This window comes from Quercus suber, unplaced genomic scaffold (assembly GCF_002906115.3).
Source record: "Quercus suber isolate HL8 unplaced genomic scaffold, Cork oak 2.0 scaffold_848, whole genome shotgun sequence".
NCBI lineage: Eukaryota > Viridiplantae > Streptophyta > Magnoliopsida > Fagales > Fagaceae > Quercus > Quercus suber.
This window is the reverse complement of record NW_027070278.1, coordinates 122,996-139,861: the sequence shown is the minus strand read 5'-3', so window position 1 is coordinate 139,861 and position 16,866 is coordinate 122,996. Positions and strand designations below refer to the sequence as shown.

Here is a 16,866-nt window from a genome sequence, read left to right as displayed (position 1 = left end):
TTCTTCTACTTTTGTCATTTGGATGAAATATCAATTAATTATTTTAGTCATCTCTCAAAAACTCCCACCAAAGACTGCCACCAATGGTTTAATCTAGTAGGCCCACTATTTGCAACATTACCAGAATGTGTGAATGTGTGGAAGATTTTTTTTTTTTTTTTAAAGAACCCAGACTGAATGGTACTGAAACTTTGCTAGTGAATTTTTATTATTGGCATATAGCTTTTGTGAATGTGTACGGGATGTGAAATAACGATTGTGTACCAAGACTTTCCCTTTTGACCAAACCAATTCACAATTTCCATTGCTTTGTCAATCCCAACTAGTTTTGAATGAAGGAGGTGACCTCTTCCATCCATGCAACCATAATTGAGGTGAAAACTTTGACTAAACCAAAATAAGAGAAAGTCTAAGCACACAAACAATTTGAAAACAAGTTTCACACATGTTGAGGTATTTAGTCTGTAATTTGAATGTCATAAAGTGATCATAATGGTGATTCTAGATGAAAATGACGTTGCCACCAATTATATCCTGTAGAGTGCTAAAAATTGTAAAATTTATTATGTAGCATTGCACTGTTTGTTACCATCACATGAACCTACCATTTTTTCTTTGCAACTCATAGTCTAATACATAATACAGTTGTGGCAAAGTGCATGTCAAAGTGTGTAGTATATGCCGGACTCTTTCTCCATCCCAACACATGTCCATTTCTGTCTTCGTCCCTTCCATCCATGAAGTAGCTCTCCCTCAGTCAGATTCGATGGGCTCCAAGTGAATCACGTATGACTCAACAATGCACATGGGCTTCAATGTTTTCTCAGTTCTTCTTCATGCAAAAGCTCTGGGAATAGTACCACAGAGCTCTCTCCATGCAAAAGATTGTTAAAAAGCATTTGATTCTCAACTGAAATCCACCACTAGGGATGGCCATACCCATTGGGTAAAAATACCCTTGAAACATCCAAAATACCCCAAACCTTTATTTTGGTAATTTAAGAGGTTACAGATGTATTTTGGTCATCTTACAGGTTTAGGGTATTTTAGTCACTTTAAAGGTTTCAAGGGTGTTTTGGTCATTTTAGATATTTTCTGAGGGTATTTGGTTGTTTTAGAGGTTTAGGGCTATTTTGGTTGATTTATAGGTTTTGGGGTATTTTTGGTAATTTTAGAGGTTTGGGGTTATTTTTTGTCATTTCAAAGGTTTTAGGCGTATTTGGTCACTTTACAGGTTTAGGGCGTATTTTGGTTATTTTATAGGTTTGAGGGTATTTCAAACATTTTTTAGGTTTATGGTGTATTTTTACCATCATATAGGTTTTAGGGGCATTTTTATCATTTTATTGATTTTAGGGGTATTTTGGTCATTTTATAGGTTTTGGGGGTATTTTAGTAATTCCAAGGTTTACGGGGTATTTCGGTTAATTTTTAGGTTTCGGGGGTATTTTGGTAATTTTTAAGTATTAGGGGTGTTTTAGTAATTTTTTAGTTTTCGGGGACATTTTGGTCATTTTTTAGCTTTAGGGGTTATTTCAATCATTTTTTAGATTTCGAGGGTATTTTGGTAATTTTTAAGTTTCAAGGGTATTTTAGTTAGTTTTTAGGTTTTTGAGGTATTTTTGTCATTTTTTTTGATTTAGGGGGGTATTTTTGGTAATTTTATGTTTCGGGGGGTATTTCAGTCAAATTTTAGGTTTCAGGGGTGTTTTGGTCATTTTTTAGTTATAGAAGGTATTTTGGTAATTTTTGGGTTTCAAGGGCATTTTGGACATTTTTTAAGTTTCGTGGGTATTTAGTCATTTTTTAGGTTTCAAGGGTATTTTGATCATTTTTTAGGTTTAGGGGGGGGTATTTTGGTAATTTTAAGTGGTTTTTGAGCATATTTAGTGATTTTGGGGGTATTTTGGTTATTTTAGAGATTTCATGGGTATTTTGCTTATTTTAGAGATTTTGAGATATTTTGGTCATTTTAGTGGTTTTTGAGCATAATTAGTGATTTTAGAGATTTCATGGGCATTTTGCTCATTTTAGAGATTTTTAGGATTTTTTGGTTTTTTTAGTGGTTTTTGAGCATATTTGGTGATTTTATAAAAATTTGGTTTGAGTAGGGTATGGATATCCATGGGTAAACAAACTGGGTAATAATTGGGTATGGATACTAATTGGGTAAGGTAATTGGGTATCCATGGATAAATTAATTGGGTTGGGTATACCCATACCCTACCCATGGCCATCCCACCACTCATACTCATGCTCATACATCGGCGTCGCTATATCTATAAATACTCTCACCCCCTCAACGACTCTTCAGTCTCCAAATGCTTAAACTAATTTCACTCTTGATTTCTCTCTTAATTGGTGAGTTTATACATGTATAGTATTGAGGTTCTGTATTGAGATTTGAACCCTGCTTCATTCCTGCACTAAGCCTCACTCAGATGGGTTGTTTTCTTGTCTGCAATCAGCATATTTAGGCTTCTGTTAGCTTATTTCATTTGTGGTTTCAGCAGCAGCTCCAACTGCTCTGTTTTTACTGTAGCATTTCACTTGTTTTAGGCTTGATGCTCTTGTTGTTGCATGGGTTTTTGTATTCTTCTTGATTTGTTTAATGAAAGTTACTGATTCATCAAAAAAATTATTCACAATCTCTTTCATTTATTTTGTGTTTCTTTTAGACCAGCTTGTATGTATTATGTTATTCCTACATGCACACTAAAGTTTACATTTTTTGTTATTTGCAATGTTTTAGTGGGCATGTGTGCTAGATGTTTGAGCAAATGACTAGAAATGTTTTGGAATGGGTTAGCAAGGGAATAAGAAACCTGCCCCAAACCCAGTCCATAGACTATTTTGTCTGTTCTTCGCGCAAACCAAATTCTTAACTAAAGACCAGAATTTATATTTGCTATGCCTAAATTTTTTGTTTACTTTTTCGGTGTTCATTTCCCAGTCTATTGGGAACAAATTATGAGTAATCTACTCCATGGCATCCCTGTGTGTGGAGTCCTGGTTGTTTTAAGGTGTCCTATTGTCACCTATGAGACCAATATACAAGAAATCTATAGCGGACCTTCAAGTAGGGCCATTTAGAGACATGACTACAAGGGACGTGTGGTTATCATCATAGGCGATGGACCACTAATTGTGGCAAAAAAATATTGGAGTTCAAAAATTTTTGGGGGCTTGAAGAATAAGGAGGGTAGGATCTAAGAACATGATTGCAATTTGACTTAATTATCCATGTATTATTACACGGCTTTATTTTTGTGAAAATTGTAAGAAAATAATTGAGTCCAACATCTTTACAAAGTAATCGACTCAATTATTGAGTCCAGCCAATGTACTTGAATCTCTCAGCATCATTGCATATCCCTGTTTTCCTTATTCTTCAACTCCCCAACTATTTTTGAACCGCCAATATTTTTTTGCACAATCAGTGTTCTTGTCACCTACCATTAGAATCACATGTCCCTTGTAGTCAAGCTTTTGTATGGTCATAATACTTGAGGGTCCTATATGGATTTCTGCTCCAATGGTTTAAGCTACTACATGGCATTCCCTTTGCGTGGAGTCCTGCTTGTGTAAGGAATTCTATGAGATCAACGGACAAGAAATCTATACAGGTACTGCTTCACATATATCATTTTGGTTTAAGACTAATGATTGAGACAAAAACTGTCAAAAGTCCAAGTTTTGATTTAAAATGATCGAGACTCTAACTGGCACCATCCTTTATAGTCAAATAAAGTTAATTGGTTTGTACGTCAGTGTACTGTATTTAGAGTCCTACTGTATTATAAAGATAAATTTTTCTATATTTGGCCAAATATCTTCAAATCTGTCTTCTCATACTTATGAAAAGGGGAACACGATCTAAATCCATGAAAAGACACACTTAGCTTAGGCACGTGAATCCATGCATTATTTCTTTTCAATGTTCTTTTCATTGCTGTTGGGGATGGTGTTTTTTATGACACGACACCAAAGCATTCAAGAATGCTTGAAGTAGTGCTTACCAAGCCAAAAGGCTTGCAATGCTTGTTCCACCCAAATATTCATTCCTTCATGGTACAAACTACAAAGTACAATTTTCAAGGGGCCTTGCAAATCCCATCTCATCCTTTTGGTTATGTTATTAGTATACTTATAAGCTGAAATTTTTTTTTTCATTAAACCTGTTGGTTGATTTTGAGATGAAAAACTCACTTGCTTTTTGGCTTGATAATGAGAGATTGATGGAACACTTATGGCACCAGATGGATTTGAAGCATGGTTGCCAAAAACTAGTATGCAAGAGATTCTGATCCTCATAAGTATCAGGGGATGTTATTGCATAGGGTTGGTCTGATAGATGGCAGAAGAGAGAAATGGTGGAATATTCATGGCAGGCATGACAAAGTGAGCCTTTTGCATGGAGTTCTGATTGTTTAAGGAGTACAACAAATCTATAAAGGTACTGGCATACTGCTTTGCCTACATCATCCGTACATACCTTTTAACTAATTACTGAGATTTGAGACAAAAAACTATCAAAAGTCCAAGTTTTGGTTTAAAAATATTTTTGAAAAATGCCATCTTCCATTATAGTATAGTCAAATTAAGGTAATTGGCTTGTACTTCAATGTACAGTGCACAGACCCTACTCTGTTAATAGAGAATTTGTTCTATATATAGCCAAATATCTTCAAATCCATATTCTCATAATGAAAAGGCATACTCAGTTAAGGCCAAGCTAAAGCATGAATTCCTCTAGGGTAATTAATATTGTGTTTTTCATTATCATTTTAGCTTTCTTATTTCCTTTCATTTAGGGAAAATTTTCCTTTCAAATCCATATTCTCATAATGAAAAGGCATACTCAGTTAAGGCCAAGCTAAAGCATGAATTCCTCTAAGGTAATTAATATTGTGTTTTTCATTATCATTTTAGCTTTCTTAATTCCTTTCATTTAAGAAAATCAAAACCTTGTTCCCTTCCACGTGTGGCTTTAACCTCAAGTAAAAGAGGTACTTCTACTTCTACTTCTACTATTACCAATATGGTTTTCAATGTACTTTCTATTGCTGCTGGGGATGGTGTTATTGATGACTCCAAAGCATTCAGGAATACAGCCTGCAATGCTTCTTGTTCCTCTCAAATATTCCTTTGGGGTACAGCGTACAATTTTCAAGTTGCCTTGTGAAACCCATCTCATCTTTCAAGTTGTGTTATCAGTATGGTTATAAGGTGAGATTTTTTTTCTTTAAGCCTGTTGACTGTTTTAATGATGAAAAACTCACTTGCTTTTGGGCTTGATAATGAGAAGATTACTGTAACTCTTATGGCACCAGATGGACTTAATGCAGCGTCACCAAAAACTAGTAAGCAAGAGTGGCTGGTCTTCATAAGTATCAAGGGGAATGTCATTACTAGGGGCTGGTCTTATATATGGCAGAGGAGAGAAATGGTGGAATCTTCTTGGCAGGCCTGATAAAGTAAGGCATTTTAATTTCTAATATTACCTCATCAATGTTGACATCCTATATTAATGGTATAAATATAAAGGATGGTTAAGACAAACAAAAGTAACTAGAGATTATTTTTTGGAAGTTAAGCTCTGTCGAAATTCTTTCATTGAAGTTTTTAACTAATGCAGGCCATGATTTTTGCATCTAGTTCCGATTTGAAATTAATTGGACTTCGAATTAAGAACAGCCCCAAGTTTCATTTTGGATTTGATCAGTCAAAATGTCCATTTGGAATGGCATAGCGAATAATCACCTGATGATAATCCCAACACGAGCAGAATTCACTTGGAGAAGACAAATAATGTGAAAATATACAATTCATTCATATCCACTGGTATATTATTCTGCAAGCTCTCAATTCCTAGTTCTTGTCTTCCCTATGTTTTTACTATAATAAAAGCTCATATTGTATGGGCATATACCTCTTATGCAGGTGACGATTGTATGTCAATTGGAAACAATTCTCACAATGTGGACATAAGGAATCTTACATTCAGCCAAATTTGTGGTACATTCACTGCTTGATACTAAAATTTCTTAGTTGAAAATATGGTCTGCATACAAATTGCAAGCTTTAAAAAGTCAACCTACAAAAATTACTACCATACCAACACTCAGGGGTCACACTTGGGCTTATATTCACTTCTAGTTATCTAATAGAACGTAGTGTATTAGAAAACTTCACTTTTTGTCTTTCTTGGTCATAGTAAAATTCAGAGGTTACAAAAGCCTAGACAAAGGTTTCAATTTGCACAAATTTTGATCTGCTTTTGCTTAATTAAGTGGCAAAAAATCGACTACTCACTTTTCTGACTAATCCTTCTACCTGTGCAGCATTGGCAGTCTTGGTGCAGATAAATCTCGAGCTTGTATTCCAAACTTCACACCATGAGGGACTCAGTCATCAAACACTCTACTAATGGTGTTCAGATCAAAACATGGCTAGGTGGCTCAGGTTTTGTATCCAAAGTAGCATTCCAAAACATTCACATGGACATTGTTCAAAACCCAATTATTTAAACCAATGCTACCACCTCGATAAAAAGTTTTCAATCATACTTCTGTACTTTGCATTTCTGATACATGGACAATTGGACATGGTTCGAAACCCAATTATTTAAACCAATACTACTGCCTCACCGAAAAGTGCCCCAATCATACTTTCATTCGTATATGGTACTTTTGACATAATAAGCCAACCTATGCACATTGCTTGCAGTGTCAGTGATTCAAAGCCATGCAGAAATGTTGACACTTTTGAGAGTGGCATTGCTTTCCTCCCCAAGGAAAGAAACATATGAATCCATTTTGCTGGAAAGCTAATGGCAGAATTCACACAAGTACTCTTCCACCAGTTAACTGACATCTGAAGAAGTTGGTATGAGTAGATGATGATTATGGCGTTCAGTGTTAAATAATAAGCTGTAATTATGACAAGTTGATTTTGCGAATGTTTAAAGGCCTTCAGGGTCAGGCTTCTTTCTAAGTTCACAGGTCAAATGATATTTGCTTATTTACCTAAGAACCCAAAAAGACGGGTTGGTGATGTTTCTGAAATATTGTTTGCAAATGCAAATCAAACTTATTATCCAAGCATTTCTTTTCTTGTTGGCATAATTTTTGTCTTTTATGGACCTCTTGATGAATATAAGTATATAACCCTTTTCAATTGGCACATTTTTACTTGATAAGTGAATTGTCTATGCGAGTATGTAGTTGTGAAACATTTTATAGGAGGGATATTTGCTTCCATGAATATAACCCCATTCTATTCATTGGCATGTTTTTGTATTCATTGTCAAAGACCAGGGTATTTTCTTCATTCAATGAGAATATTTGGGTAGCAATAGTTATCAAATGGAAATGATGATGCTTAAAGTCCCCTTGTGTGCGGCACAATGTTTCTGCATTGATTTAAGTTCAAAAAAGTAAAAAAAGAATGAATAACATCGTTATAAAGTGTGGCATGCGGATACTTAGAGAATGAAGTGAGAAAGATTTGACAATGTGAAAGTGACTTCAGTTAGAGGGTATAAAACTTGAAATGCTAAGAACGTGTGGTCTGTCACCTATAAGCTGTATAGAATAGGACTGATACGTGGGGGGTGTACCTATAGTCTTGGAGGATACTGTTAATAGTTTCCCCATTTGGAGAAGAAAAATGTACTAGAGGATTGCATTTTGTATTAAGATAGTATATTATCATGCCTTTCCCTCCCTTTACCCAAGATCTTCTAGCTAATACAGCCAATAAAAACCTTAATGCGCCCTGCATTTGGGCCCAAAATGTTGACAAAGGACCTTACAAGTTAGGAAGAGAAAAATTACAGAAGGAGTTTGTAAAAATATCTGTTTGAAACTTTGAAGTGATGTTAAAACTCACTGATTATAAAAATAGGTGGGGTTTTTTGTTGACGTATTGTTATTTTGGTATGTGTTTTTTCTTTTTCCTCTACTGTTTGGATTCCTTTTGCTTCCTTTTGAAATTATAAGAATAGGTGCTTTATTACAAGCTGACTGATTTGGGGTAGAAGGGATGTAATTTCAGTTGTTATTAGATTTTCATTTCAAATCTTAGACACTCTTCCATCTCTCAATGATTTAATAGCTCATAAAAATTATTTTAGTATTATTTTCCTTGTATTTGAGATTTTGTCTATTTTTTCTGTGTAGTGAACCAATGTAAGCAACAAGAGCATTTGAATAATACATCTGTCTTGTTCCTATTTCCTTTCTTTTCTTAATAATTTTTTGGGTTATCTATGTTTCATCTTTATGATGTATAGGGGAAAAAGAATTAGACGAAAAAATGAATGCTTTGGATTTTTAGACTTCTTATGATTGCAGAGCCTAGGAATTTTAGACTTTTTATGATTGCAGAGCCTAGGAATCGAAAACTTCCTTACTGGCTACTTACATGCCAATTTTTTCTTTTGAACATGGAGAGATGGTATAGATGATTTGTGCAAAATGCACCCACAAAGAGATGAAAATCATATATTTGGTTTGTGTAAAAGAATCATCCAATTGTTAAAAATAACGTTGGCCACATTTTTACTTATCTATCAAAAAAAAAAAAAAAGTTAGCCACATTCTGATTTTTGTCCTTGTATATGTTCATGCTTGTTTGTATGTCTTTTACTTGTACTTATATGGACTTGAATTTTCATTTTGACTACACAAATGGAGGAAAAAAAAGGGCTTTATAAGAGAAGAATAGCAAACCTCCTTAAGAACTTGAAATTTCAATGTTGGCAAAACCTTTGGAGGGGAAGGAAATTGTAATTCCCAGATTTGTTATATAAGTTTAAAAAAATTGGATTTATAGATTGAAACTCTATAGCCAAAGCAGGTATATAAGTTGGGCTTCTTTGCCTTTGTATATAAATCTGTGCTTACAAATTTTTTTGTGGGAATCTTATGTATGATGGTGGGAAAAGTTGTTTCTTATCAACAAAGTGTATATTCATTAAATATTTTTGTTATATGGCCTTGTGATCAAAGTGTACATTTTAACAAAATTTTGTTCATTTTTTAATCAAATTTCATCCTTTCTAGGCTATTCTCTTGAGGTCAAGTATTCATTGGAAGACTTTATATGTAATCTTGTTTTCACAAAAATAAAATCTATGTGAAGTGTGAACACCTGGATGTAATTCGGTTTTTTTAAGTTATCCATAATTTTAGTACTTGGTCCATGTATATTCATACACAAAGAAAGCTAATAATAGAAATAGAATTGTATACATTGAAGATGCAACTTGCTCAATGAATCAATTACATAGCAACAATAAAAGGCACAACACAATGGCTGGGACAAGTCCATTACATACTTCATTTTTTCCCCTTTTACACGATATATGGTGATAAATACAAAAACTTGCTTGTACTCGCTACTGTTTTTTTTTTGGCAGCATGTCCTCATTATTGTTGACAAAGCCGTCAACTAATTCTTGCATTCCCCACAACCAAAATTGGAATTGAAATGGCCAATTGAAATTGAAAACGCAAGAACTTGACCTTCTTCTTGCACTTTGTTCCTCACCTCAGCTACATCGTTCTCAAGACTGGATAGTATGCATATAAAATAAATTAACCTCACATCAAAAGTTTTGAACAGAAATTTTCATAAACATCTTATGTGCATTTCCAAAATCAATATTAAAATAAAACAATGAACTACTATAAAACCCAAACCACAATAGCAACAAACTGAAGGGAATGATAGAAAACTAATTCAAACAAAGAAATATTATTAAGCTAAGAAGCATAGTAGTATTTCAATGAAAGATACTAAGTGATAATCTTTAGCGTTATAAAACACAAATGAAAGAAAGGAATGAATCTTTGGTAAAAAAATCAAGGAAAGAAAAATAAAATTTATAAATCTGGTGTCAAAATTTCCTTATGCCAAAGCCAAGATACCCATACACATAACTATAAGCATGCAATTTTCCATTCAATCACAGGACCTTCTTCTTCCATATCCAAAACCCCCATTTTTCAAACCCAAGCAAAATCAAACTTTTCGTCATGTTTAAAAAGCAAACAAAATGAGAAACAAAAAGAAAAAGAAAATAGAAAAGATATTAAAGGGAACTCGGCAACCACGAGTGGTGGTGATGCCAGTGAGAACCGCTACCAGCAGCAGAGGCGTAGGTGCAAGCAGAAGCTTGACTGAGCTTGAAAGAGAGGCCTTAAAAGAGGAGAACGCCACACCAAATACCTCCGAAGGTGGTGGTATGCGGGACTTGGTGGTTGCTGGCTGCAACCATGCATGGAGATTCGGAAACGAAGAGAAAAGTCATTTCTCAATAATGACTTTTCTCACACGCTGTGGAACTTCTCAATCCAGTTTCTCTCTCACGCTGTGGAACTTCTCTTCAGCTACGCCGAATAGCCTCTTTTGTTTTCCTTCAGCTTTTCTTTTACTTCAGCGTGTGAACCACGCTTATTAAATTCATTTCTCAATAAATGAGAAGCCTGGCCTAATAAGACTTTGTGTGCTGGATATAATAGATGAGTGTTGGATTATTAGTAACGTAGGGCCCGGACTTTATTGATGAGAGGTGGCTATGCTTTCGAGATTGACATAGCGGTTTCCAGTGTGAACTGATGGACTTCATTGATTGACCTCAGCGGGCCCTGCTTTTGAATTTACTATTTGGTTTCTTCTGAATATCATCAACCGGTTTATTTATCATCTACCTACTCTTTCACAGACTCTTCTTTCTCTTCTTGTGATATCCAGCAAATTTCCCATTTCCAATCTATGGCTCGTGCTCTACTTTCTGCTATTGTGGAGCAGCTTGGTCCTTTCATTTCTTCAGAGTTCACCTTGACTGCAACCGTTAAACAAGAAGTCCAAAAGCTTGAAACCAAATTCCGTACCATCCAGGCAGTGCTCAACGATGCCGAGAAGAGGCAGCTGAAGGAGGAAGCTGTGAAGCTTTGGTTAGATAAGCTCAAAGGCATATCCTACGAGATGGATGATGTGTTAGATGAGTGGAACACTGCCATGATCAAAGAAGAGATTGAGAAACAACAAAGAGAAGATGAAAATGCTGAAACTAGCACTACTAAGAAGAGGAAGGTATGGTCCCTCATCTCAGTTCCTAATCTTTTTCAGCATCGTGATATTGCTCATAAGATAAAAGAACTTAACGAAAAATTAGATGAGATTAACAAAGAAAGGGAGATGTACGGGTTTGAATTGAGTAGGGCCATTGAAGTAGTTGAGAGACCAAAAACTACTTCTTATGTTGATGTGTCTGATATTCTTGGTCGTGATAAGGTTAAGGATGATCTAGTGAGCATCATATTGGGCAAGGGTACTGAACAAGAAAAATGCCCCCATGTCATCTCTTTGGTGGGCATGGGTGGTATGGGAAAAACGACTCTTGCCCAGCTAGCCTTTAATCATCATGAGGTGAAAGATCATTTTGAAGAAAGAATTTGGGTTTGTGTTTCCGAACCCTTTGATCAATGTAGGGTTGCCAAAGCTATCATTGAAGCTTTGGGAGTTCGTGATCTTAACACTACTGAATTGCAGAGTCTATTGGGAAAATTTTGTGAATTAATTGGGGGAAAGAAGTTTTTTCTTGTCTTTGATGATGTGTGGACTGAAGAGTATGCATTGTGGAAGCCATTCAGAGATGCACTCAAAAATTGTGGTTCACAAAGTAGTAGAATTCTAGTCACCACACGTAAAGGCAAAGTTGCGAAGATGATGGAAAGTGCAAATACGATTAAGTTGGAGGAATTGTCTGAGGAAGATTGTTGGTTGGTGTTCAGTAAAATAGCATTTTCTGATAAGGATCCTATGCAATGTGAGCAACTAGAAGTCCTTGGTAGGCAAATATCGAAGAAGTGTAAAGGCTTGCCCCTTGCTGCAAAAACTCTAGGGAGTCTCATGCATTTCAAGAAAAGTAAAGAAGAATGGAAGAACATTTTGGATAGCAATTTTTGGGAATTAGAAGATGTTGAAAGAGGTCTTTTTGCACCATTGTTACTTAGTTATTTTGATTTGCCCTCACCACTAAAACGGTGTTTCTCATATTGTGCTGTCTTTCCGAAATGTCATGACTTTAATGTTAATGAGTTGGTACATATGTGGACATCACATGGATTTGTTGAGTCAAAGGGAAATATGGAGGTAGAAATCATGGCAAGAGAATACTTTGATAATTTAGTCATTCGCTCTTTCTTCCAAAAATATATTTACAAGTACAAAATGCATGATATAGTGCATGACTTTGCACAATCAATTACTAAGAATGAATGCTTTATAATCAGTAGTGACATAGAGTCAAAATCAAATTATAATAAGGCTCGCCATTTGAGATTAGTAATTCCAGAAGAAACCCAATTTCCTGTGTCCATTGACAGTGCCAAAAATCTACGCACCCTCATCTTTTTTAATCAAGGTGGTTATAACATATCCAATTTATTCCAGAATTTTAGACTTTTACGGGTATTAACTTTGGAGTGTAGAATGGAACTTCCGCATACCTTGGAAAATTTAATACATTTAAGGTATCTCAATTTGTTTAAGTGCAATGAAGTATTGCCTGAAACCATCTGTAATCTATGCAATTTACAATATTTGAAGATTACGCAGGCTTCTGGTTCTACGTTCACAAAATTACCTCAGGGGATAGGTAAATTAATTAACTTGAGACATCTTATTGGAGAAAATTTTCTGATTCCAAGAGGGATTGGAAGATTGACTTCTCTTAGAGCATTAAAATGTTTTAGCATAAGTGACGATGATAGCGAAGGATGTAAACTCGGAGAATTAAAAAATTTGAACCACCTACAAGGGAGTATTGAAATACGTGGGTTGGGGAACATGGTAGATGTAAGCGAGGCTGAGAATGCACAACTTAAGAAGAAAATACACCTTCGTGAAATGTTACTATCTTTTAAGAAAGGGAAGGATAGAGGATGGCAGGACTATTGTGTTCCGAATGCCGTCGAGCCCAATGATAGAAGAATGGAGAGGGATGTCTTAGTTTTAAATGCCTTAGAGCCACATCAAGAGTTGGAGCAGTTAGTCGTCAATTGGTACAAGGGCACCACAATGTCTCCTAATTGGTTGATGTTCTTGACCAAATTGAAAACGGTTTCTATTTGTTGGGCCACAAAGTTAACAAGTTTGCCTCCTTTGGGGAAGCTTCCGTTCCTCGAATCATTAAATATATGGCATGTGTGTAGTTTGAAAAAAGTTGGTGTTGAATTTTTGGGAATAGAAGCTGAAAACAAGAAAGAAGACATAAAAATATTCCCAAATTTGAAATATCTCAGTTTTGTGTCATTGGAGGAGTGGGAAGAATGGATTGGGATTGGAGGAAAAGAAAACGCAGACTGTATTACTGTAATGCCTCGTCTTCGACAGTTGGAAATTCGTGGCTGCGGAAAGTTAAAGTCGCTGCCGGACTTCCTGCGTACAGTTCCATTGAATAAATTGGAGATCGCTGGCTGTCCAATTATCGAGGAGCGTTGCCAAAGAGAGACAGGAGAGGACTGGTACACCATTTCTCACATCCCAATCATCGATCTTAGAGAACATGATATTTGGGGTAACTCATTCTGCTTCTTAATCTCCTTACGCTTCATTTATTTTGCAAACCAATACTATCAATTAAATAATCTCATTTTCTGGTTAAAATTCCCGTTGAAAATAAATTGCTAACAATGTAGATTGATGAATTTAACATATTCTCATAAATTTGAGTTAGCGTTGTTTATTGTTGTTGCTTAGATTCAGTTAGCTTGTGATGTATTCAAAATTGCTTGGTAGGTACAATAAATTTTCAAAAATGATTTAAAATATAAAAGGCTGGACTTTTAGATGGAATAATCGAATGAACGTGTCTCTAGATTTTCACTCATTTGCATTTAAATGTAAATAACTCAAAATCAAATGCCTACCTCTTTCTATTTCATTTGCGGTTTAATTTTTTTTTTTTTGTATTTATGGGTCTTGCTCATTTTCTTGATTTCAGAGGATTTTTGTCGTCTCAGATTACCAGCACCTTTCACAAAGTAATTTATCAAATTTTGGCCAAACTCATAAAGACACTGTCAGCAATGGCATGAGCAAAGTTCATCCTCGGCTTTATTCGGCATTGCAAGTCTGAACCAGTAAAGGGTAACTTCTTCCTACTTCTTTCTTCCTCTTCTGCTGCTTTTGTCATTTGGCTGAAATATCAATTAATTATTTTCATTGTCTCTCAAAAAAATCCCACCAAAGAAATTACTAGCAACTTTCATTAGAGTAATTTATCAAATTTTGGCCAAACTCACAACAGGACTGTCACCATTGGTTTAATCTAGTAGGCCCAGTATTTGCAACATTACCAGAATTTGTAAATTTATGGAAGATTTTTTTATTTATTTTAAAGAACCCAGACTGAATGTTACTGAAACTTTATTAGTGGATTTTTATTATTGGCATATGGCCTTGTTATTTAACATTAATATTTTACTTAATTTTGAGTAGGATTTTTCTTGTGTCTAAACTTAATACAGTCCTTGCATCTCATTTAAATTTGCTTTTCTAAGTGATTAAGAAAATGCTGTCCATTTTTAAAGAACTGTGCAATTTTCACCAGTATAACATAATTTTAAATTTGTCCCAAAAAAAAAAAAACATTGCCAAGCTTCCTCTTTTTTTTTTTTTTTTTTTTCTTATGTTCTCTTTTATTGCAAGGTATATCCAAATATTATTTTTTTTATCTTTTGTAACGAGATGATATTTCTTACTGTTTTGTCCATCTATAATAACCTCCTGCTAGATATTTAATTTTGTTGGCCTCATTTAATCCATCAAATTCTATTATGTAGGGAAGTGAATTTTATGCTTGAGCAAAATTTCACGCATGGATGCACTTTTGAGAATGACCTGCAAAAGAATGCGTTCATTTTATTGTAGCAATTAAACTTGCATATCGTATGACACATAAAAGGTTAGGTAGGTACTTGACAATCTACAACTAATGCAACCTTCTATCCTTAATATTCAGGCTTTGATGTTTCAACTTTAAAATTTGATTCTAGATGCACTTAGATTTCTTGTCTTAGTGATGTGTTTCTTATCAATGAAGATGAGGAAGAGTGGGATGTTACCACCAAGAATAGAGGGCACAATTTGATAAATACTTGCTATTTTGAAAAGGACACCATATGAAGTGGAGAGGAGAAGATAGGACCGGTCCAAACTTCCTTGATCTAGGCACATATATGTTACTTCTTGTATAGTTAACTCTCTCCTTTCTATTTCTTTTTCTTTTTAAATTTATTGCTGCATTTGTTTTTTGCTCCATGGTCAATCATTATTTTTTTCAACCTAATAATACCTTGGGAATATTTTGCTCTCCTTCGTCTAGGAACAATATCCTAGGAATATTTAACGAAAATTGTGATTTTGAAAACACTATTTCGCAATTTGAACTAAAATCGTGTTTTCAAAACACAATTTCAATTAAAATGTGTGCGGAATTTGAAATTACAAGTGTGTACCAAGACGTTCCCTTTTGACTAAACGAATTCTAATTTCCAATGTCACAATTTCCTTTACTTTGTCCACCCCAACTGGTTTCGAATGAAGGAGGGGACCCCTTCCATCCATGCAACCATAATTGAAGTGAAAACTTTGACTAAACCAAATAAGAGAAAGTCTAACTACACAAACAATTTGACAACAAGTTTCACACATGTTGAGGTGTTTGGTTTGTAATTTGAATGTCATAAAAGTGATGATAATGGTGATTCTACATGAAAATGATGTTGCCATCAATTATATCCTGCTGAGTACTAAAAAATTGTAAAATTTATGGTGTAGCATTACACCGCCACATGAACCTGCCATTTTTTCTTTGCAACTCATAACACAGTTGTGGCAAAGTGCGTGTGAAAGTGTGCAGTGAAATATATACCGGCCTCTTTCTCCATCCCAACATGTAAAACGGTGTTCAAAGAACATGCATTTCTGTTTTCATCCCTTCTATCCATGAAGTAACTCTCCCTCAGTCAGACTCGGTGGGCTGCAACTGAATCAGTATGACTCTGCCATGCACATGGGCTCCTCTGTTGCTCAGTTTTTCTTCATGCAAAAGCTCTCAACCACAAAGCTCTCTTAACACAAAAGATCATTAAAACGAATTTGATTCTCAACTGAAATCCATCAATCATGATCATATGTCACTATATCTATAAATACTCGTACCCCCCCAAACACTCTTCAGTCTCCAAACACTTAAACTAATTTTGCTCTTGATTTCTCCCTAAATCAGTGAGTTTCAGTTTATATATATATGCTAAAAGCAACTTTCCATTGAGGTTCTGTATTGAGATTTGAACCCTGCTTCATTCAGGCACTGAGCCTCACTCACAGTCACTCAGATGGTGTTGTTTCCTTCTCTGCAACCTGCATATTGAAGCTTCTGTTAGCTTATTTCATTTGTGTTTTTAGCAGCTGCTCTGTTTTTACTGTAGCATTTCACTTATTTTAGGCTGGATGCTTTTGTTGTTGCATGGGTTTTTGTATTCTTATTGACTTGTTTAATGAAAGTTACTGATTCATCAAAAAAGTTATTCACAGTCTCTTTAATTTATTTTGTGTTTCTTATTGACTAACTTGTATGTATTATTTTATTCATACAAGCTAAAGTTTACATTGTTCCGTATTTAGCCAAATGCCTTCAAATCATACTTATGAAAAGGGGAACAAGATCTAAATCCATGAAAAGGCATACTTAGCTAAGGCACATGAGTCCATGCATTATTGAAAATCCTTCTGGTTGTGTTATTAGTATACCTATAAGCTGAGTTTTTTTTTTTTTTTTTTTTCTTT

At 34.9% G+C, this 16,866-nt stretch overlaps 1 protein-coding gene and 2 long non-coding RNA genes across 9 annotated transcripts; 2 read left to right on the top strand and 1 right to left on the bottom strand.

The window, feature by feature from the left end:
• Positions 1 to 2,149: 2,149 nt before the first annotated feature.
• On the top strand, positions 2,150 to 7,155 carry LOC112021749 (uncharacterized). 6 transcript variants are annotated; one of them, XR_010626743.1, is made up of 7 exons: positions 2,150 to 3,626; positions 4,260 to 4,456; positions 4,815 to 5,229; positions 5,334 to 5,477; positions 5,639 to 5,844; positions 5,944 to 6,018; positions 6,345 to 7,155. It is a non-coding gene; the product is annotated as an uncharacterized LOC112021749 (long non-coding RNA). The 6 variants fall into 6 exon arrangements; XR_010626742.1 differs by having other exon boundaries at positions 4,235 to 4,456; XR_010626745.1 differs by having other exon boundaries at positions 2,152 to 4,456; positions 6,345 to 6,465; positions 6,730 to 7,150.
• Positions 7,156 to 9,232: 2,077 nt separating this feature from the next.
• LOC112021839 (uncharacterized) lies at positions 9,233 to 10,578 on the bottom strand. Its single transcript, XR_002883864.2, has 2 exons — positions 10,153 to 10,578; positions 9,233 to 9,577 (listed from the first exon to the last, which is right to left on the bottom strand). It is a non-coding gene; the product is annotated as an uncharacterized LOC112021839 (long non-coding RNA).
• A 61-nt stretch (positions 10,579 to 10,639) lies between these two features.
• On the top strand, positions 10,640 to 16,836 carry LOC112021810 (putative disease resistance protein RGA3). Of its 2 annotated transcripts, XR_010626726.1 has the most exons (4): positions 10,640 to 13,591; positions 14,037 to 14,163; positions 14,859 to 14,985; positions 15,119 to 16,836. XR_010626726.1 is itself a non-coding variant. In XM_024054385.2 (2 exons), exons 1-2 carry the CDS (start codon positions 10,783 to 10,785, stop codon positions 14,059 to 14,061), a joined length of 2,853 nt encoding a protein of 950 aa, XP_023910153.2. In that variant the 5' UTR covers positions 10,640 to 10,782; the 3' UTR covers positions 14,062 to 14,160. The 2 variants fall into 2 exon arrangements, 1 of the variants encoding a protein (XP_023910153.2); XM_024054385.2 differs by lacking the exons at positions 14,859 to 14,985; positions 15,119 to 16,836 and having other exon boundaries at positions 14,018 to 14,160.
• The last annotated feature ends 30 nt before the right edge of the window (positions 16,837 to 16,866 follow it).

What these genes read in the sequence shown, in the direction of transcription:
- LOC112021810 (XM_024054385.2), top strand. Translation starts at nt 10,783, where the DNA reads ATGGCTCGTGCTCTACTTTCTGCTATTGTGGAGCAGCTTGGTCCTTTC. An exon ending in TAGAGAACATGATATTTGGG is followed by an intron (nt 13,592 to 14,017) that starts GTAACTCATTCT and finishes TCTTGATTTCAG; the next exon opens with AGGATTTTTGTCGTCTCAGA.